Consider the following 21,166-nt stretch of genomic DNA (forward strand, 5'->3'; position numbering starts at 1 on the left):
TTTTCACCCAGCGCTGCCCTGTGTTCTTGGTTCTCTGTAGAAGAAAAGGGGCAGGGGGCCTCCCTCCCCACCCCTCTTCTGGCATGGCTGCCCACATCCATGCCCCTCCCCGGGCTCAGTCTGCTGACCCAGAGATTTTGTGTGCCCCCTCCCCCAGCAAGTAGGGAGGCTCGGGGGGGGGGGGAGGACGACATTGGGATCCTTTTCTCGCTCTTCCTGCCTTCTGCATCCCAGCGAGCCGCCCCCCCCCCCGAAAAATCTTGAGGCAGGGGGCAGCGTGCCTGCTGGACCTGGGGGGGATTAGTTTGCCCCACCCCACAGGATCAGTGAGATGGAGCTGCAGAGGATGAAGCTGCGTGCCCCTCCTGGGCTGCTCAACGCTCCCTGGGGCAGAGGGGGGGTGTAGGGAGGGGGCCGTTCCTGTGGCCAGCAGTTTCCTTTCCCGCTGCCGCATCAGCACTTCCTCCTGGCAGGGAGCAGCCAGAGCGAGCGGGCCGTGCGTGCGTGTGGTGCCTGGTGCCAGCTCGCAGGATGCTGAAGAGCCTCGTAGGCAAAAGGCAGCTCTCTCCAGGGGGGAGAATCTGTGGCAGGGCCGGATGCCGTGTTTCTGCCGCACCAAGCGCTTTCCTCTTTCGCTCCAGTTTCTCCTCTGGCCCAGAGAGTGTGGCGGAAGAGGAGCCAGGCTGCCATGGCCGGGACCTTCCCCCTCCCCTCCTCAGAGCCCCCTCTCCCCTGTTCCTTGGGCTCTGGCTGGCTGGCTGCCGAACAGCCCAATGCCATCCTTGGCCGTCCTGGAGGCAGCCTGGGTGACTTCGACCACATCCTGAAAAATGCCCTAAAGTCAGTGGAAATTCCCCCCAAATAAGGTGATAGAAGCTCAGTCGCAAATAACTGCGAGAAGAGGGGGAAATGGAACATAGTGGAGGAAACCAACTGAACATTGCGGACGAGACCAAGCTGGGGGGAATAGCTGACCCTTCAGAAGTCGGGCTCGAGATCCAGAAGGACGCAGGGCACCATCCAGGACAGTGCATTTCAGTGGCAAGAGAAGAACACAGGCTAGAAAAACGAAGCACACGGGTACGGAATAGGTGGCACCTGGCTCAACAGCAGAGTAACCTTGGAGACAGAAGGACCTTGGAGTCCCAGTAGACAGTTGCGTTGAATAGGAGCCAGCCCGTGTGCTGCAGCTGCCAAATAAGCCCACACAGTCCTAGGCAGCCGTAACACGGACAGAATCAATCAGCATCACCTGAAGGGTTAATACCACTTTATAAGGCCTTGGTAAGGCCACGCTTGGAATATTTGCATTCAGATTTGGTCGCCACGGTGTAAAAAAGATGATGAGACTCTAGAAAGAGTGCAGAGAAGAGCAACAAAAGTGATTAGGGGACTGGAAGATAAAACATAGGAAGAACAGTTGCAGGAATTGGGTGTGTCTAGTTTAATGAAGAGAAGGACTAGGGGAGACATGATAGCAGAGTTCCCCTATCTCAGGGGCTGCCGCAAAGAAGAGGGCCTCAACCTATTCTCCAAGGCACCTGAGGGCAGGAGAAGAAGCAATGGGTGGAAACTAACCAAGGAGAGAAGCAACCTGGAACGAAGACATTTTCTGACAGTCAGGACAATCAACCAATGGAATGGAAGTTGCCTCCAGAAGCTCCAACCATGGAGCTTTTTAGAGGCTGGACTGGACAGCCACTTGTGCAGAATGGTGCGGGGACTCCTGCTTGAGTAGGGGTTGGACTAGAAGACCTCCAAGGTCCCTTCCAGCTTTGTTATTCTGTTAACTGGAAGCTGGGTGAGAATAGGTCAAGGTAAACCCACAGACTCCGGTCTATGGAGGTTCTCAGCCATCCAGGTCACGGTTGTCCCAGTTGCTTCAAGAGGCAACTGGACTTTCTGGGATGTTGTTTTTTTGAAAAAGTTTCAAAAAGCTCTGACAGAACTGAAGAAGCTTCTTGGATGTGAAGTGAAACAGTTTCAGTTGCCTCTTGAAAAAAGCCCCTTTGGGCAGACTCAGGCTTTTATCCTCCTTCCCAGCCACTTTGTGTAGCCATCGGAAGTCCTTCCGTTGTCGTCTTTGCAGTGGAGTAGCAGCGTGTTGCCTCCTCTTTGTACACCTGGGGGCTTCTGTGGGGCACTTGACCAGAAGTGGGGGAGGGGGGGGGTGGCTCCCACTCCAAGCTGCTGCCCATCTATGCCGCCAGGTCCCTCTCGGCCACATCCCAGCCAGTGTCTTTATTTTGAGGCCTTTTTCAAAGTTTGGCCCCATTTTGGACGGGGTTATCCGGCCCTCTCGGGGCTCCCGTTTGGTGGAAGAGGATAAAATGGGTCCCCATAGAAAGGACAGGCAAGGAGAGGAACCTGGAGTTTGGGGCTGAAGTTGGCGGGAGGGGCCTCTTCAGACAGCTTCAGATCCCCCCCCCTTTGGGGTTCAGTCCCCCTCTGCTGCCTCCTCCCCAAAGGAAGAAGCTGTCAAGGGGGTTGGGGGGTGGTGGGGGGGGGTGAAGAGAGTCTGGGTGGGCAGAAGGCCTCTTTTCTTCGAATGAGAATCCCGGGGCAAGTGACTTTGTCATCCCTAGGAAGTGCCCTAGGAAGCAGCTGGTGATCTGGCTGAACCCTCCTCTCTTCCACAAGGGAAGAAAAGACGACCTCAAGGCGGTTCTGAAAGATTGTAACCGGCCGGCCGGCGGCGGCGGTGGTGGTGGTGGTGGTGGTGGTGGATATTAAGCAAGGTTTGGGCGAAGAGCCTGTTTTCCTAGACTAAGTTTATGTGGTTTACCTTTCCTAATAGATTGTGGGGATGCTTCTCGTGTGAAAGGTCCTGACTTCAGCCAAGCGTGTGACCCAGTGTCCCGGGGCATCTGTGCCAGCTCTTTAACTCTTCTCTGCCCAGCCTGAGGAGGTTCAGGAGAGTCAAACTGCCTTGCTAAAGCCTGGGGGCGGATGGAGTGGTGTGGGGCTCCTCTACTTCTCAAGGCGTCAATTAATAACTTCATTAAGAGTCATTAAGAGGCAGAGGGAATTCTGATTAGATTTTAGATGACACGGAACTGACAGGCGTCTTTGCTCCCTCGGAGAAGGCGACCGTCACAGCCTTTTAAAAACCGCCTTTCACCGAGTCTAGCCAGCCGGCGTCCTGGGCCTCTTCCTCCCAGTCAGGAGATGGGCTGATTTTCCAGTTACCTGGGATTTTCCTCTTAGCCACGTCCGGGCTCAGTGGAGCCAGAGCTCCTTGCCAGATGACAGGCGCCATGAGCTGCATGTTGAGTTCTTCAATTGCAAGACTGCTTCCCAGAATCGTATCAATACACATCATAATTTGAAACAAAAATGAAGTTATACCAAGGGGAAATCACAGGGGTTTTAAAACTCTTCACGTTTCTTAAGTTGCCAATGTAGGAAATCCTGTGTTCACCGCTTTCCAAGCGTTCTCGGAGGGCCCAGCGCATCCAAAAGAATATTTTCTTTTCAAGGAATGGGAAGTGCGTGTCACTTTTAAAACGAAACCTCCTAGACCCATTGATTTTCCAACATTGGATAGTCCAGTTTTCCTTCTCGAAATCCAATATGGAACTGGCCCACCCTGCACTTTTCAGTCACGTGCAAAACTGACCGGTCGGCTCCTGTTCAGACACAGCCCCTCCCCCCCGCAAAGGAGCTGGAGCTGCAGGTGCCCTTGGGGGCTGCCAGGTGGTTTTGAATCTAGTGAATCTCCCCTTCAGCCCTGGCTGCCGCCTCCTCCTCCTCCTCCTCCTCCTCCTCCTCCTCCTCCGGATGCCTGGCATGGCTTCCTTCCTTCAGGGTTTGAGCCGGCCTCTGCTCCAGCCCTCCAGGGCAACTGCTCCAGGGCAATTGTGGTGTGACCTCCCTTTACAAGGAAGTCTGCTCTCTGGTCACCCAGGGCCGAGGGAGAAGCAGGAGGCACTCACCTCCCCACCCCCACCCACCCCGTGGGGCTTCTGCATCAATGGCGGGAGGATGGGAGCCGAACAAGGAGAGCCAGGAGACGGAAAGAAGGCGGTGTGTCCTGGTGTGTCCTCTGTGATAGCCATGGTGGTGGGCATGTGGCATGGGAAGACTACAGGTTACTCAAGGACATGGAAAGGCTGGGGGTCTTGTGGTAGTGCAGTAAATCAAACCCAAGCAGGTGGACTAGCTGGGCCCAGAGCGCTGCCCCCCCCCCCGGGACTTTTCTGTGCCCTTGTGAGAAAATGGATTCTCTGCCCATCTCCTTCCCTTCCCTCTTGGCCATCTGGTTCCCCCTGGCCTCTCTCTCATAGTTAGCCGCTGGTCGCCCTCGCTGCCCTTCTCTGCCCTAGGAGTCTCTGTCCTCCTTAGTCAAGGGGGGGGGAAGAGTTCCTGCCCTCCATGAAATGGAGTAAACAGTCGCTTTCAAGGATTTAGAAACACCCGTTGCTGCAACCAACTGCCTTCACCTTTGGTGGGTGATCAGTTACTGAGTCGGGATTTCTTTCTATGCACACTAGTGATAAATTTATTATTATTTTTATGTAAAGACCTTTGCATTTTTCTCGCTTGCATTTAGTTCAGTGGTTTTCATCTGACTGTGGAAGCCAGAACTTTTGGCCCTGGTTCTGTGCCCCTCGCTGGCCACTTCTCACCGTGTCGTCTTCTGTGCCCTCCCTTACCCACTGCGTGCTCAGAGGGGATTCTTCAGTGTGGTGGGAGGGCTGAGTGGGCGACCTCCAGTGGGCCAGGATGGCCACAGGCCAGGCCGTCCTCCAGTGGGCCTCAGAGCGACCCTCTCTGGCTGGCCGCCTCTGCCCTTGGGGAGCGCAATGGGCGTGGGGGAGTTGCCACAGCAGCTGGAGGAGCAAAGGAGTCGGGGCTGCTTCTTGTGTTCCTGCAGAATACCGGGGGGGGGGGGGGATTCTCTAGCCTCTAAGCAACTGGGCCCCACGGCCGTGGCCTTTGTGTGACCCATCTGGGGTAAACGCCTCCTGATGTCAGGGGGGGCTGCAAACGGGACGGTTGTGAGTGACCGAGGTCTCGCTCTCCCTCTTAGGCATTGAATGTCCCCGTGGAGCCCGGAACCTGCCAGGCCTGGTCCAGGAAGGGGAGCCCTTCAGCGAAGAAGCTATGCTGTTCACGAAAGAGCTGGTACTGCAACGAGAGGTAGGACAGGCGGCCTTCCTGCGTCTCGGCTTTGCCTCCTGCCCACCTGGCACTTTTCCTGCTCGGTCTTGATGCGTTTGTGAGGCCGGGTGTGTGTGCCTGGCCCAGTGGGGGCCTCCTCCCCTCTGTGATGGAGGTCTTCCCAGCTCTTTCTGCCTCTAGCCTTGGACTGCAGGGGTTTCTGCCCTTGGCTGCCGTCTGCAGAAGGACTGGGCGCAGGTGCCGGGCGTGTGGCATCCCCTGGCTAGTCAGCTGGGGCCTTCATTCTTCCACCATCACGCCCCGTCCCACAAGTGGCCTGCATTGACATTGCAGGAGGCCGGAGGGGCGGCTCGGATCCTGCTGAGGCTCCCTGCTTTGGACAGCAGGTCCAGAGGGGCAGGTCGCTGCCGCTGCCCTGCCTATGGGCCCCAGGGAGCTCCATGAGAGGCCGGGGCTGGGGCTGGGCAGGCACAGCCAAAGACGTCCTCGCAGGCTGCCAGCTGGCCCATGGCTCTTTGGATTGACCCCTTAGGGCCAGTGCCCAGGAGTAGGAAGCAGACATCTGGGGGGGGGGGGTGTCAGTCCTGCGAGAGGGTCCCCTGCGGCTGACCAGAGCACTAACAGCCCAGCAATCCCAAAGGGTGATTGAGTAGGGAGGGGTCTTGCATGCTTTTCAGGCCCACCCAGTCTGGACCCCAAGAACCGGTTTTCTGGTTTAGAAAGGGCAGGGAAGGGGGAGGCCGTCCAGGGGCTGAGTTGCACAGAGTTACACGTGACATTGTGTGTGTGTGGGGGGGGGTTGTATGGACCCGGCCTCTCTCCCTAGAGCTACCCGTGAGAGGATGCAGCCCCCCTGTCACTCCCCCTTCCCTTCTGCACAGCACAGAAAGGAGGGAACCGCCAGGCAGGGACCCTCGCCTAAAGGGAAGGGGGAGAAAGTAGGGCAAGCGGGGCCCTTGCTTGCCCCTCCCCATTTCTTTGGCCCTCCCACTTCATAGGTGGCCTCTTCTCCCAAAGGCCTGGCCCGCTTTGCCCCCCTGCCTCCTGCCCCAGATGCTTCCCGGGCCCTCCCTCGCCCACCCCCCTCGACCCCATCCAGGAGCCACTTCCATATTGACCCCTTGGTTTCTGTCTCCTTTTGGGGGGCTTCCCAAATTCTGCCTGGAGGATCTCCCTATTTGGCTGCCCCCTCCCCATTTCCTTCCCTTTGGGGTTAATTCCCCTCGGGCGTGGCCAGAGGCCCCTCGCGGAGATCCCCCCCCCCTGCCTTCTTCTGCTCTCAGTCTGAGCATTTTGGCAGACAGGGCAAAAAGAGGGTCGTCCCCCACAAACGCTCCTTCCTGTGTCTTTTCCTCTTGGCCCACTTTTTTCTTCCTTCTGTGGCCTTCGGTTCTCCCTGCGTCCTGAGGGGCCGGACTGTCCGTGTCCGCCTGACCTGCTCCGTTTCCTCTGCTGGCAGGTCAAGGCGCCCCCCCTCTTTTTTCTATCCTTTTCTTCTCCCCGCCCCCCACCTGTTGCTCCCCCTGCCCCCCCCCAGACAGCCTCCAATTCCCCCGCCCCCCCATTCTCTCCCCCTTTGCTGAGTTGGACCAGCCGTTTTCCCATTCCTCTGCTCTCTCTCTCTCTTCCTTCTGGGCCGACTGGCTGGCCTGGCGGTTTCCCTGGAAGGTGATGGCAGGAGGGGGCTCAGCTGCTGAAGTGATGGGTTGGCCGTTGGAAACCCTGGTTTACTCCCAGCATCCTGGGTTCTCGTTCGCTGCCCAGCGTCCTCGTTGGCCGAGGGGAGCCATATAAGGAATTGAAAGAAGGTCCGTGTGTGAACAGGGGGGCCTTTGTAAAATGAGTTTGAGGGGGGTCCTTGCCTGCTCTAGTAAGAGGGAGAGGGGCAGTCAGGTCTAGTGGGTAAGGCACCAGGCCACCAATCGGGTGATCGTGAGTTCAGGTTCCGCCGTAGCCATGAGGGCCAGCCGAGTAGCCCCTCCCTCTCCGCCTAGAGGGGGGATGTGGTGGTGGAAATGAGGAGGAGGGAGGGAGGGAGGACGGAGGGTGTTGGCCACATCTTGAGTTATTTGTAAAAAGAATGAAGGCTGGTTAGAAATACATGAAATAAAGCGAAACGCGCCCCCCCCCCCCACTTTCCATTCCTCCTTCAGCCTCCGACAGGCCCCGTCCTCCTCCATCCCCTTGAGCTCCCAATCCGCGGGGGCCCTTTTCTCTCCCTCCCCCCGGGAGCCTTTCACTGAGGAAGGAGACCCCACCAGCCCCCCCCTCCCCCTGCCCCCCATGGCTTTCCCCAGCAAGAGGCGATGATGATGACGATGACAATCTTACCGGCAAGTCTAATTCGGCTCTTAACCTTCAACCGATTCAGAAACCGCGGGTGGGAAACTGAAGCGGAGGATACGTCGGCCTTTTCTCTTTAGCAGCTTGTCCCATTCGAAGTCATTTAAGACTCCTTTATGCTACCAAGGAGGGACTCTCCCTGGAGGGCATCCTCAGGGTGTCCCATGGCATCACTGCTCCTTTCGGTTCCTCCCTCCCTCTGCTGGCTGGGGCCTGTGGGGCAGCGGGGAGCTGGCTCCTCTGTTTCAGGGATTGTCCAGGCCTCCCGAGGCAGGGGAGGAGAGCGCCAGCCAAAGGGGGCCTGAGTGGGACCCCTCAAGAGCCCACCGGCCCCTCCCCCAGGCCAGGGAGGATGGGCTGCAAGAAGGAAGAGGACCCAGGCGCTCTGCTTGGAGCTCCTCTCCTCTTACCTTGAGTGGAGTGGGGGGGGGGAGGTGGCACCCAGCATCTCAGCTGGGTTGGGACCCAGAGGGCAAGCTCAGCTGTCTCCAGAGGCCAGGACCCAGTCTGGGCAGGGAGTGGCGGTGCAGGGCAGGCAGGGTTTCTGTGCGGCCACTCCTGCCCCCCTGGCGAGGGCTCTCTGGCCTGACCCCTGCCACCGACCTTGGCCTCCAGGGGGCGTGTCCCACCTGAGGCTCCCCCCACACCCCACACCCCGGCTGCCTGCTTGCCTTGTCCGCCTTCCTTTCCTCCGGCTGCTCCCAAAAGGCAGGGCAGGTCCTTCTGTCTGGGGCGGAGGGAGGATAGGCGGCCCTGGGGGCCAGAAGCAGGCAGCCCCTCTACGGGCTTCCTCCAGGGCTGGCGGAAGGAGAAGAGGGTCCTGCTGACCCTCTGCTCTGGACTCTCCCTGGGTAGCCGAACCTTGGCCCAGTGCCCCACACAGTCCCCATGCTAGGCTCAGTTTAGAGGCCTCTGGCTGAGGGCCCTCCATGGGCTGGCACTGGGGGGGTGGGGGCAAGAGCTGTTGGGGGGGGGCTCTCTGGCATAGCTGCTCACTGAGCTTAGGGAAGGGGGCTCCAACCTCCTTTCAGCCAGGGGGAGCCCCTCCCTCCCCCGTGATTGTCTGCTGACCCTGGGAGCAAGGGAAGGCAAGGAAGGGGCAGCTCCCTGGCTGTAGACCACTCAGGCCCTTGTGGGCAGAGGAAAGATTCCTTGCAAGGACAGCCATGGACCCAGGGGCTCCCGCATTCCCTCCTGCCCTTGGCTGGCCCAGGCTTAGTGCTGGATGCTGGGGGCAAGGCCTCCGTCTCCAAGGCGCACGGAAGACCCCGGGCCTCCTCTTGAACCTGGCCGAGGCTTGTGCCTCTCCTCTGCGTGGGGACCTGGACCTTCCCCAGGGGGATGGCACCAGCTCCAGGCCAAAGTGGATGTGGGCCAGCCTCTGGCCCACATCCGTTCCCCACAAGCCCAGAGCCACCACCTTCTTCTGGCTTCAAGGGATGCCACAAATAGAGCCGGTGGCTCCATTGGTGGCAGGCAAGGTGGCTATTTTTAGAAGGAACCTATTGGAGGTTGGGCAAATCATCGGGGAGGGGGGATCATTGTTATGTTTGCAGCCGAAGGATAATCCGGGGGGGGGGAAACGGCTGGGCGCCCAGAGCCACTGGCCTTGAGGAGGCTGCCCAGAGGCCTTTGGGGGGTTTGCAGAGCCAACAGGCACCCGGATAGAGGGGACCCCACCCCCCCGAACTTTCAGAACCCTTTGGTAAAACTGCAGGCCCTTGAAGACCCCCAGCAGGGCAGCCAGTTCAGAGGCCGAAAGCGGCTGGGTAGGGGGCTGGCTTGCCTGTGCAATTTTGGGGCCAGGCAAAACCAGGGAATCAAAGGGTTGAAAGGGGCACTGGGGGTCTCCCAGTCCAGCTCCCCACCCATGTGTGTGTGGCAGGATTCCCCACTGCTTCACAGATAAGTGGGCATTCCCATTCCTCTTGACCCCCCCCCCCAGAGGGACCCCAAGAGGCAGCTGTGCCCACTGCTCCCCCAGGGAAGAAAGAGCCCAGCCTCTTTCGCAGGCTCCCTCCACCCAAGTCCGTCATGAAAGGAAATTGAGGGGGGTTTCAGTTGGACGGGGGGGCGGGGGGGGGGCTAGTGGAAAAGACAGGTGTTTTCCTCAGGGGAAAGGAGGGGCGAACGCCCTGGGGGATGGGGACGATTCTGACCTCTCTCAGCTGGGCGGTTTTCTTCCAGACTTTCATTACCCAAAGTATGTAACGGCATCAGTTTGAGGGAGGGAGGTCTCCCATAGTTAGGATAATGAAAGCCGCCCGGCCGAGAGAGTGCTAAGGGCCCCCGCCCTTCATTCCTCCTCCCCGGAGTTACCCAGGGGTTCTCCTTTCCCCATCCAGACTCAGGACAGAGGGGACTGCAGGGATGAAAATCCAGGGGCATGGAGGGACTCCGGAGGGCCCATCCAAGCAGGGTGAGGGGTTTCCCAGGAGAAGCCAGTGATGGGCCTTCCTATTTTGGGTAGCCCCTTCCCAAGCCTTGGGCTGGCAGGGACGCCTGGGGAAAAGGGGCCGGGGGCCAGAGGCAGGTGGCAGCCCCGGAGAGGGTTGCCAGGGACCAGCAGGGAGAGATGCTGCCTTGGGACCTTGCCCGGACCCCTCCTGGCTGGGAGAAAAGGCAGCAGCAGGGCTTCTTCCGCTTCTTTATGAAGTCAAAACACCAGTGGGGGCATTTGGGTTCATTGACAGCCTGCCTTTCCTGTAGGAGCCGACAAAGACCCCGCTTCGTCCTTCAGGGTTTTTTTTTGGGGGGGGGGTTAAATCCCTGGCTTGGGAGAGGGCAGAGTGGGGAGGTTCACACCTCTGGAGGAGGCTCCCAGGGGCTTCGGAACTAAGCTAGGCTGCTTTGAGAGCTGGTGGTGCAGCCCCTGCATTCTGAGGCTGTCCCCTCCCTTAAGAGCGCCCGCCCCCCCTTTTGCCCTCCACAGTCTGCCTGCCTGCCCTGCAAGTGGCTTCCGCCTCGGCCTGCTTGCTTGAGCCCACCTGGGATTAAAGAGAGGCCTGGGGGAGGGGAGGGGAGGGGCGGGCTGAGAAAGCAAAGGACTGCCAGTTAGACCCAGGGTCTGGGGCAGGGGAGGCACATGGAGGGGGGCGCCTGCTGGGGAAGGAGGCTCCCGAGAGGCGGAGAGGGTAGGATGTGCCAAGGAGGGTAGAAGGGTCGTGGGTAGCATGGCACCACCTGTTATGACGGATGCAAGGAAAATGGCCGTCTCTAAGCGAGTGTCTCTGCCCACTCGTTCCAGGAGAGAGAGAGAGAGAGAGAGTTGCCCCCCCCCCCCAGGAGAGAAGTGGGAAAGGGTCCTTTAGATGAAGCCGGAGCAGAAGGGGAGGATGAAGACAGAAGGGGAGAGATAGGAAGGAAGATGGGCTGACAAGAGGACTGAGTCACCGGCAGGAAAGGGATGCCTGCAGGCACTTGGTCATAAGCAGAAGGCCTGAGGACAGAGCTGATGTGGCCGGGGGAGAGGGGGGGCTTGAGAAAGGAGGGGGCGGTAGGACGGAGGGGGCCCCTTTTCCTGCCTTCCATTGCTTCCTGGTCTGCTGGTCCCCAGAGGGAGGGGCGGGAGGAGCCCGTGGGGGAAGCCGTCAAGGGGTTTGTTTGCGTCAAACCGCCCCTTGTGGATTCCCACACCCTCCCAGGCCTCGGTTAACAGGCCATGGCGCCCACGTCCCTACACCAGGCGACCAAGAGGGCCCCTGAACCTCACCCAGCATGGGCTCTGCAGCCCTGAGCCTTCCTGAGGAGGGGGCTCAGCGGCAGTCCCGGTCCCAGGCCAAAGGGAGCTCGGCCACCAAAAGCCGACCCTGGCTGCCCCCTGCAAGAGAGCTGCGCTGGTTGGGTGGCCACCTGCGGCTCCCACGTGGGGGGACGGTGTGGGCCAGTGGCTCTAGCAGAGGCTGCCCAGCTGACCCCTTGCCCCCCCTCCCTCGCTTGGCCTGGGGAGCCTGTGGCCGCCACTACCCTTAGTCCTGTGGAGTGGGGAAGAGGAGGGGGCTTCCTGCGAGGGCCCTCAGGGAAGGTCCCAGGGCGGCCTGGCCCTTTCGTTGGCTGGCTTTAGCTGATGCAGCTGCCAACCTTCAGAGGAGCGGGGGGAGCTGTTTTGAGGTCACTTTTGTCCAGTAGGTCCTCTCAGCGCATTCAAGGCCAATTTTGGGGAAGGGAATATGGATTTCAAGCAGTTGCCTGCCAGGGTCTGTCTGGGCGGGACTGGCTGTTTGTCTCTCCGCCTGCCTACCAGTGCCCGGAGGCCGGAGGCATTGGTCCTGCCCAGCAGGGATCCTCCGGTCCTCTGTCAGAGGTAAATCCTGAAGTGATGTCTCAGTGATGGGGATGTTAAAAAAATACAGCCCCCTGAATGCCATAAAATATGGAGATTAAAAACAGTAGATCAAAGTTTAAAGGTATCTGTGTCAGTTGGGCTGGGAGGGGGGGGGGGAAGCTGTCCAATCCCCCTCGCTTTTGCCAAAGTGGTGCAGTGGGAGAGGGGACCAAGGCAGGCTGCCCCCCTTGCCTCTCCTTTTCGGGGCTAAGGGCCAGACTGGTCCTTTGGGGGATGCTGCAGCATGGCTGGCCAGACCAAGGAACCCCCCCCCCCCCCGGTCAACTGAGGCTTGAGGGGGGGGGGCAGGGAAGCATAAGCAGCAGAAAGGGAAGGGATTCTGGGGCTCCCCACGACCCCCTTTCCTGCCCAGGGGCCTGGGAATTTGTGCCCTTTTGCTCTGAGCTGCCGTGGCCCTCCCGGGTGGGGGGATTGGCCGGGGGCCCCTGCAGGACTCTCCCAGGGGAATCGACACCCCCTGCCAAGGTGCCCCTTTAGTTAAAGTAATCTAATTGCAGTGGCTTAATTGCCTGTTTGAATCTGCTAACTGCTCATCTGGAGCACGACTCCTTTTCTCCTTTTAATGGTTTAGTGGTGCTGGTTATAATTATTATTAATGCTTTTGATGTTTGTTGCGATATTGTGTTTTGGTGGGGCGATGAGCCAAGCCAGCCAGGAAGAGCAGAGCCTGTGCCCGAGGGGAGGTTAGGGGCGGATGGGGCCCTACTCCCCCCCCATCCACAACAGCCTTCGCCCACCCGTGCCCTTCTCCCCAATGCCTCCACACAACCTCCTGGGACCACAGTGCCTCTTGTGTGTGTGTGTGTGTGTGTGTGTGTGTGTGTGTGTGTTTCCTTGGGCTGCTTCCCCTGTCCAGACTCCGCCCCCCTTGACTCTCTGGCCTGAGAGGGCCCCCTCCTCTCTCTGCCTTCTGTGCCGCCTGGATGCCCGGCAGCGGCAGCAGCAGCAGCAGCGGTGGCAGCCACCGAGTCGGATGCCGTGGCAGCTGGCCCCCCTCCCCTCCCCGGGCCCCAGCAGTCAGCTGCAGAGTCAGCTTTCAGGGGAGGGAAAGCGCTGGCTCGGCCACTTCCCTTCCGGCCCTTTGTAGGGGCTGGCAGGAGATCCTCTCCGCTCTGTCCTCCTCTCTGCCTCCTGCCTCTCTCTTCAGCCCCCTCACCCCCAGCCCCCTCCGAGGGTAACGGTCACCTGGTGTGGGGCAGAGGGGGGGGGAGCAGAGCAAGGGCTGGAGACCCAACCCCAAGTCGCTAAGCAGGGGGAGGAAGGGGAGGGGGTCCCAAAGAGGTGCCGCAGACCCCACTGACAGATCCTCTCTGGTCCTTTGGGGAGGGGCCGTGAGGCCGAACGGAGAGCAGCCAGCCCTGGCTTGGCCCAAGCAGGGGGGGGGCATTTCTCCCCAGCCCTGCAGAGCCCGTGGGCCATGCCAGGGGGGAGAGGCCGCTGCAGATGTGGGGCCCCCAGAGAGTTGGGCCTTCTGGGGACTCTCTCTCCTGGGCCAGCCATCTGGCCACAACGAGAACTGCACCCCAAGATCTGTGGGAAACAGCCCTATCCCCCCCCCTTCCTGACCAACCAGCTCAGCTGGAGGCCTCTTCCTCTCTGCACCTCAAGATCTGTGGGAAACAGCCCTATCCCCCCCTTCCTGACCAGCCAGCTCAGCTGGAGGCCTCTTCCTCTCTGCACCCCAAGATCTGTGGGAAACTAGCCCTATCCCCCCCTCCTTCCTGACCAGCCAGCTCAGCTGGAGGCCTCTTCCTCTCTGCACCCCAAGATCTGTGGGAAACAGCCCTATCCCCCCCTCCTTCCTGACCAGCCAGCTTAGCTGGAGGCCTCTTCCTCTCTGCACCTCAAGATCTGTGGGAAACAGCCCTATCCCCCCCTTCCTGACCAGCCAGCTCAGCTGGAGGCCTCTTCCTCTCTGCACCCCAAGATCTGTGGGAAACTAGCCCTATCCCCCCCTCCTTCCTGACCAGCCAGCTTAGCTGGAGGCCTCTTCCTCTCTGCACCTCAAGATCTGTGGGAAACAGCCCTATCCCCCCCTCCTTCCTGACCAGCCAGCTTAGCTGGAGGCTTCTTCCTCTCGACTTGGCACCTGTGGCACTGCCCTGTGGGCACAAGGCCTCCAAAGACCTCCTCCCCTTGGGGGGCTGTCCTGATCAAAGGCCGGAGATAGCTCCTATGGGGGAGGCCCCCCCCAAGAGACCAGGAGATCAGCTATGAGGGGCTGTGCCCCCATGGCCAGAGCCCTCTTTCCAGGAAGTCCCAAGGATGTGTGTGTGACTACCTTGTCTCTGGATGCGAGGCATGGAGAGAGGCTGCTTCTTCTCGGGAGGGGTGGGGGCTTCCTTACCCTAATGGATCCTCCCCCCCCCCCCCCCCCCGCCACTGCACTTGCAATAGCTAAGAAGTAGCCAATTTGAGACTTAAGTCTGTGGGGCTTCCTTGACCTTTGCCTTGACCTGTACTGGAGGAGGGGGTCCCTCCCTCTCGCTTGCCCTGTCCTGGGGGGGGGGGGGCTCTGCCTTTCAGCCTAGCCAGGCAGTTTTGGGGTCCCAAAATTTCGGGGCTGGAGCTGCTCTCACTCTTCCCCCACCCTTGACATTGGAGGCGACTCTTTAGAGAGACGGCATTCTTAAAAACCTCAACAATATTTATTAAAATACAAATGCCCAGTTGTCTCAAGAGTTAAAGTCAGGCCCTTCTGCCTCTGGGGCCAGCCCTCCCTCCCTCCCTCCCTCCCTCTGCCTGCCTTCCCCTCTCCCACGATGGATGGCCCCGATCCCCGCCTCCCCCCCCCAAAGGCCCAAGAGAGCCAGGCCCAGGACAATGGGGGGTTTCATAGCCCTGGAGGCTGAGCTCTCGCCCCTCCCCACCAGAGGATGTGATGGGAGTGGGGCGGGCGAATTGCCCACCCTGTGGGGGAGCAGACAGAGAGGGCTTGTGCCCTCCGAAGGAGGGGAGGGGCAGAGCAGCAGCAGCTGGAGGGGGGAGGGGGAGTGGCCCAGGGGGGAAAGGACGGGGGCCGGGATCATACAGTGGGTGGCCACCCACCGGACAGGCCTCCCTGGCATCTCTGTGGGGAGGGGGCGTCCTCCTGCCCCCCTGCCAGCCAGAAAGGGCTGCTGCACCAGGCCTTGCACCCCGAGAGGGTTAACCCAGAGGACAGGACCGCAGGAATGCGGCGCAGAGCTTGGAGAGAGAGAGACAGAGAAGCCGCGGCCGGTCTGGGCCCCCAGCAGCCCCTCGTCCTTCCTTCCTTCCAACCTATTCTAGAGGGAGAGCAAGCGGGCGGCTCAGAAACACCCCCCCCCCAATACCTCCCCCCCCATCCTCACTGAGAGAGGACAGAGCAATGAATCTCGCTGGTTTAATTTTTTTTTTTTCAATTTGATACAAGTATTGAATTCCCTTCCGGTAACTGTATTTAAAAAACGAAATAAATAAAAATGACCTTTTTATTGCATTTGTAACATTTGGCACAGTACAAACCCTCAGTGCACCTCCCCCCTCCCCCCCCCTTTTTTTCTCTTTTTGAATTAAGATAACTGTAAATATGGAGACGGCTTTTTTCCAAGGCTTTAAGGAAAGAGCGTCTCTATAGAAACGGGTTTGTTTTTACTGCATTCTAAGTAACATCTTCTAAAAAGGACAACTCCCCCCCCCTGCCTCCCCCCTCCCCCCCCCGCCCGCTGTTCCTTGGTTTTGAAATTTTCTGTTTTATCTTCTCCGCCACTGTCTTTGGGAGCCAGGCTGTTTATGTTTTTGCTTTAAATAGGTCTGATGCCGAAACTCCCCAGGGGGATCTATGCCTCTGTCCCTGGGGAAGGGAGAGGGGGGGGGACGACTCGGAGTTACGCTTCCTTCTCAGTACAGCTAACAAGTTAGAAAATAGGATTTTCTTTACATTTTAATAGAATCTGCTGCTTCTTCCAGCCCAAGACTTAATATAGAAGCATATACAGGAGGGGGGGGGGGACGGACAGGGGAGGGACTGCCCTCCTCCCTCTGGGTAGGAAAGTTGGTTTTGTCTGTTGTGCATCCTATTGCATTTATTTAATAATGGCGGGGGGGGGGGGAGGAAAGGAGTCAGATCTGCGTTTCCTGCACTTTCTCCTTGGGGTGGGTCTGTATTATATACGGCTCGGCAATGGTCGTGACCGTGGGGTGCAGGGAGTTCCCCAAACAGTTTTCTGTCCAGTGGGCCCCCTGGGAGGGTTTGTAAGTGTTGTAGTGGTCATGAATAGCTGGCAGCGCAACTGCCCCCTCACCTGACAGGCCGGACGTGGTCGAAGGGGTGGTGGTGGTGGCGGTGGTGGGCGCTGCCCCCGCCGAGGCCGGAATGTCTTCGTCCACCTGTATGATTTCCACGGTCCTGGCGGCCCCCACCGTACTCCTCTGCTGGTGACGCTTGCGGAGTTTGTAAAAGGCGACCAGCATGGCCGCCGCCAGAAGGGTCACGGCCACAAAGCAGCCGATGATGATCTTGGTGGTCTTCATCACCTCGTCCAGGCTGGTCTGCATCTTGTCGTTGCCGTCCAGGGTGGCGTCCTGCCTGGGCGTCTTGGTCGTCTGGACAAGCACGGTGGTGGTGGTGGTGTAGGCCGGCTGGTAGCCCGTGGAGGCGGTCGGCACCGGCTTGGTGAACTTGGGGAAGAGGTTCTCGGGCGACGTCTCCGTGGTCTCCACCGTGACAGTGGTGAAGAAGCTGTAGTTGGATGTGTTGAGCTCAGCCGTGCTCACGTTGAGGTAGGCCGAGGCGTTGGAGTGCCCTGCCACGTTGGTCACCATGCACGTGTACGTCCCCGTGTCCGTGAGGAGGACCTGGGAGAAGTTCAAGGTGCCGTCGTTGAGGACGGAGATTCGGGGGTGGTTGGAGGCGTGGCTCAGCACCGTCCCATTGGGCAGCAGCCACCGCACGGAGGACATGGCGGGGGTCCGGCACTTGAGCTCGGCCACCCTCCCCTCAGAGATGTTGAGGTCCCGAGGGGCGTCCAGGATGAAGGGGGCCGAGCACTGGAAGGCCGTCTGGTCCACTTCCACCAGGAACTTTCCCCGCATGTGCGTGGGGGCATGGCAGCGCCCGCAGCAAGAGGAGTTGGTGGGTATATACTCCCGGAGCCACCAAGACAGCCACAAGATGTCGCAGTCGCAGTTCCAGGGGTTGTGGTGCAAGTGCAGCTCCACCAGGTACCTCAGAGGGGCGAAGAGGTCATGGGGCAGAGAGGTGAGGTTGTTGTGGGCCAGGTTGAGCTCCACCAGCGCCGTGAGGTCATCAAAGGCATTGCGCTCAATGGCGCCGATCTGGGCGCTCATAATCCACAGCTTTTTGAGCGACTTCAGTCCGTGGAAGGCCCCGGGCTTAATGGCCAGGAAGGTGTTGCCGGACATCTCCAGCTCCTCCAGCCCCACCAGAGGGGAGAGGTTGGGCATCTCCCGGATGGCGCACATGCCCAGGTTCAGGTACTTGAGGTTGTAGAGCCCCTCGAAGGCCCCCTCGGAGATGTACTTGAGCTTCTTGAGCTCGCCCAGGTCCAGGCGCATGAGGGAGGGGACGCGGTTGAAGGCGTAGGACGAAATGCTCTCGATGGGGTTGTTGCGCAGCCAGAGCTCCCGCAGCTTGGAGAGGTACTCGAAGGCCCCGCTGGGCACCACCGTCAGCCAGTTGTCGAAGAGCTCCAGGGTGTTTAGGCTGGCCAGCCCGTTGAAGGCCCCCACCTCGATCTGCCGGATGGCGTTGCGCCCCAGCTGGAGCACCTCCAGGTGGTGCAGGTGGCGGAAGGTGTCTGCCTGGATCACCTTGATGCCGTTCTCCATCAGGTTCAGGTAGCGGGTGCCGGAGGGGATGCCGGGCGGCACTTCGGCCAGCCCCCGCCGCGTGCAGACCACCTTGCTCAGCTGGTTACTGCAGGAGCAGACGGAGGGGCAGCTCTGCGGCCCGGGCCTGGCCGCCACAGCGCACGCCACCAGCCACGCTTGCGCCACGAGGTAGGCTAGGCAGGCGAGCGGGGCGGCGTTCCGGGCGGGCTGCAGAGGAGCCTGCCGCAGGAGCTTCATGGTGCGGCGCCAGCATTCTTCACCATAGCGGGGGACTCGGAGCCGACGGCGGGGCGAGCCGCCCTCCCGCCTTAGCCCGGCTGGACCAGGGAGCCGCCGCCGCTGCTGCTGCCGCCGCCGTTCTCCATCGGGGGGGAGGGACAGGGCGCAGCGGCCGGCGGGCGGGGGCTGGCCGGCCGGAGGCGGCGGCGGCGGCGGCGGGTCGCCCGAGGCCCGAGTCAGGCCTCCCGAGGGGCTGGCGGGGCGGGCGGCCGCCGCGGCACTCCGCGCTGGGCGCCCGGGCGAGCAGCGCCGACGCTGTGCGAGCGCGTCCTTGGGCGGCGGGACAAGGGCTGGCGGTGGCGGCGGCGGTGGGGGCGCTGCGGGGGACGCAGCTCCATGGCCGGCGCGGCGGCGGCTCCGGCTCCCTCTCGCCCGCGCCTCGCTGCCTGGCCGGCGGGGCGCAGCGCCTAGGGCGGGGGGGCCGGGGCGGCCAGGGACGGCGAGCGGGAGTCCCGGGCGAGGCGGCGGGCGGCCCTCCGGAGCCCGTCGGCGGGGAGCTGCGGCACCTGCAACCCGCCGCGCCTGCAGCTTTCAGCGGAGCCCGGCGACTGCTGCGGGAGGCGGAGGCGGAGGCGGGCGAGCGGGGGCGGCGGCAGCAGCAGCAGCAGCGGCAAAGCCCCGGACCATCCTAAGCCGGCGTCGCGCCTGGCAGCGGCCCCCTTCGCAGCTCCCGGGATTGGCGCAGGTAGCAGCCGCCCGGGCGGCTCTCGCATCCTTTTGTCCTTCACTCCGCCGCCGCCGCCACCACCGCGGCTGCTGCTGCTGACGCAGGGGCTTCTCGGCAGGCAGGGCGGCAGCGTCAAGCGGGCGGGCGGGCGGCTTCGCTCGGCGCAGGCAACGCCGCCCCTCGCCTCGCCGCCTCCCTCCGGGGCTTAGCGGGGAAGGCGGCCAGCCGCACAGCCCCCCATGGAGCGGAGCGCCAGCGCCAGCGGCTGAGAAACGGGCCGGCTGACCGTCCCGACGCGGCCAAAGGGCCGACTGCAGAGGGGGGTTTCAGGCCCTTCGGGGAGCCCCGGCCGGACACCCCTTTTTGTCCCTCCCCACCGCAGCCCTTCTGGGCCTCTCTCGGGCACGGGTGGCGGGGCGGGAGCCGCTGCCCTCCTGGCTCCGTTTTTCCTAGCGGCTGCCAGGCGATGTTGCCGTCCCGGACAGGAATCGGGGCTCCCTCGGGGACAGAGGCTGCCTGGGCCTTGGGAGAGTGTCTGACGAGGATGGGGCCTGCCGCAAGCTCAGGGGACCGGCCCCCTTGCCCAGGCCTGCTGTGGGAGAGAGGCGTGGCTGCTTTCTCGGGGGGGGGTTGTGGTTGGGGGCGCTGCAGGAGGCGCCCTGGCTCCCAGCGCAAGGCCTGGCTCAGAGTCCTGGGCCCTTCTGAGGGTCTGTGTCTCGCCCAAGTGGGGTTATGGAGGAGCCCTCGGAGCCCCCTTGCAGGTGGGAAGGCTGGTTTTCTGCACTTCAGCGACCCCCAGCTGCCTTGAGGCTGTTGGAGACAGCAAAAGGCACTTGGGACTAACGGGCAGAGTGAGAGTCGGCTGGGCTGGGCTGTGTGTGTGCAACTTCTGTGGCATCCAGACAGCCTCCACTGAATGGGCTCCCAAGCATGTGCAAAGAGCTTTTCCCTTGGGGTCCATGATTCCTCCTGAGGCCAGGGGTCTCAATTTAAGGGAGAAGGGGACCCATCATCTCAATTCCAAGCAGTTTCTCTGTTTCCTCCATAGAATTGTGTGGTCATTTATTGAAATTAGGCTCTCTCTCTTTTCTCCCATAAAATAATAGGAATTTTGAGATCACAAGTCCGTCAAAGGAAGAAGCTTGGAACAGAAAGGCAGCTGTGGGTTACACTAGAGAACAGTCACAAAACCTTTAAAAATCAACACATTAGACGTTGGGAGCTCAGAACTCGACCCCGCCTGATAGAAGGAAAAAGAGGAAGGGTGCTCGGGGTCTCCGGCCGCTCTAAAACCCGGATTCAGCGCTAGGAAAATGCCAATTTCACCCATCGTCTCACCCGTCCAGCCTCTGGGGGAATGCCGTTTTCCTGGCCTTGCACAAATGGGGGGAGGGGGTTGGAGGCCCACAGAACGGGGTCCCTGGGGAGCAGAGCCGGAGAGCCAGCAGGTCTTAAGAGCCCCCGGGGGTGGGGGAAGACGGCTCAGGGCCCAGAGCGGGCCAGGCAGTTGTGTGGAGCGGGGGCTGGTCTCCCCTCTGCCAGGCGTGCCCATCTCCTCCCCGGGGATTCCTGCATCGCCTGGAGGGCCACCCAGAGGGTTCTGCCAGCACGTCTCCTGCCCAGCGAGGCTCAGCCCTTCCTTTGGCCGGCCAGCCTGGCCTGCTTTTGCTCTTGCCGCCTGAGTGAGCCAGAGGCACCCAAGTGTGGCTAATCCGGGCTGGTTTCTGAAATTCAAACTTGGCTGCTTTCTTCCTGGCGGTGGGAGGGCTGCCGCCTTCCTGCTCAACCTTGGCAGGGATCCCGGGGCTCCTCCTGTGGTGGCAGCCCTTCTTGGGGGCTGTGCGGTGTCCCTGCTTCCTCTGCTGCTTGGCTGGCACCGCCATTTTGCCCTTGGCAGGGCCTAAGGCTTGCAAGCCTGGGCTCCCGGGAGGGGCAGCTGAGAAGCCCAGCTGGAGACCTTGCCGGTGGGCCTGGCACCGGGACCCTCCTGCTTTTGCCCGGCCTCTGCCCATCCCTCTTCCCCTTTAAAGCCAACGGCTGCAGGGCTCCCATCTGTGCATCATGGCACCTCCACCTGCCTGGAGCAGAGCTGGTGGGCGCCCGATAGAGTCTCACCCGAGGCCTGATGGTCTCAGCGGTTCAGTGGTTCTCCTGCTGAGAACTTTATTGGGACAAGAGTTTTGCTGAATTCTTTTTCCGGGATGCGGCTGTCCACTAAGGAGTCACTTTGGCAGAGAGCTTTTGGGAAGGCGGCCCTTCCTCTTTTCCTCTGAAAAGCTTCTGGTGGCAACCGCCAGCTAAGCACGGGGGGAAAATGCTGCTAGCATTTAAGGCCCCTGTGAAAAATACAATAAAAGCAATATATATATATCAATTTCATTCCAGCAAATGTCAAGACCCAACAACTGCCCAGAGGCCCCCCCTGGAAGGCCCCCTTCTGTGGGGATCTTGTCCAGCTTCATAGGAAGGCTTGGCCAGGCTGCAGTGGGAAGCTGGGGGGGAGGGGGGCTGCCCAGGGCCACAGCTGGTGCTCCCCACTGCGCCTGGAGTGCTGCCCTTGCAAAACCTTGGGGTGCTTTGGGGGTCTCCAGGTG

The 21,166-nt window shown here is 60.9% G+C and overlaps 2 protein-coding genes across 2 annotated transcripts in view; one reads left to right on the plus strand and one right to left on the minus strand.

Annotated features, from left to right (window-relative positions):
* SND1 (staphylococcal nuclease and tudor domain containing 1) overlaps positions 1-21,166 on the plus strand; it is a 75,613-nt gene that overhangs the window by 47,178 nt on the left and 7,269 nt on the right. Inside the window, exon 16 of the mRNA XM_081957587.1 lies at positions 5,033-5,142. Coding sequence (XP_081813713.1) covers positions 5,033-5,142 — 110 coding nt within the window. The remainder of the gene's footprint in view (positions 1-5,032; positions 5,143-21,166) is intronic.
* On the minus strand, positions 15,174-19,491 carry LRRC4 (leucine rich repeat containing 4). Its single transcript, XM_081957588.1, is given in 2 exon segments — positions 15,174-18,385; positions 18,388-19,491. Coding segments are annotated over 2 exon segments (2,721 nt in total). The 5' UTR covers positions 18,619-19,491; the 3' UTR covers positions 15,174-15,895.

The sequence above is a fragment of the Natrix helvetica genome (assembly GCF_964273705.1).
Source record: "Natrix helvetica genome assembly, chromosome: 6".
In the NCBI taxonomy this organism is placed as follows: domain Eukaryota; kingdom Metazoa; phylum Chordata; class Lepidosauria; order Squamata; family Natricidae; genus Natrix; species Natrix helvetica.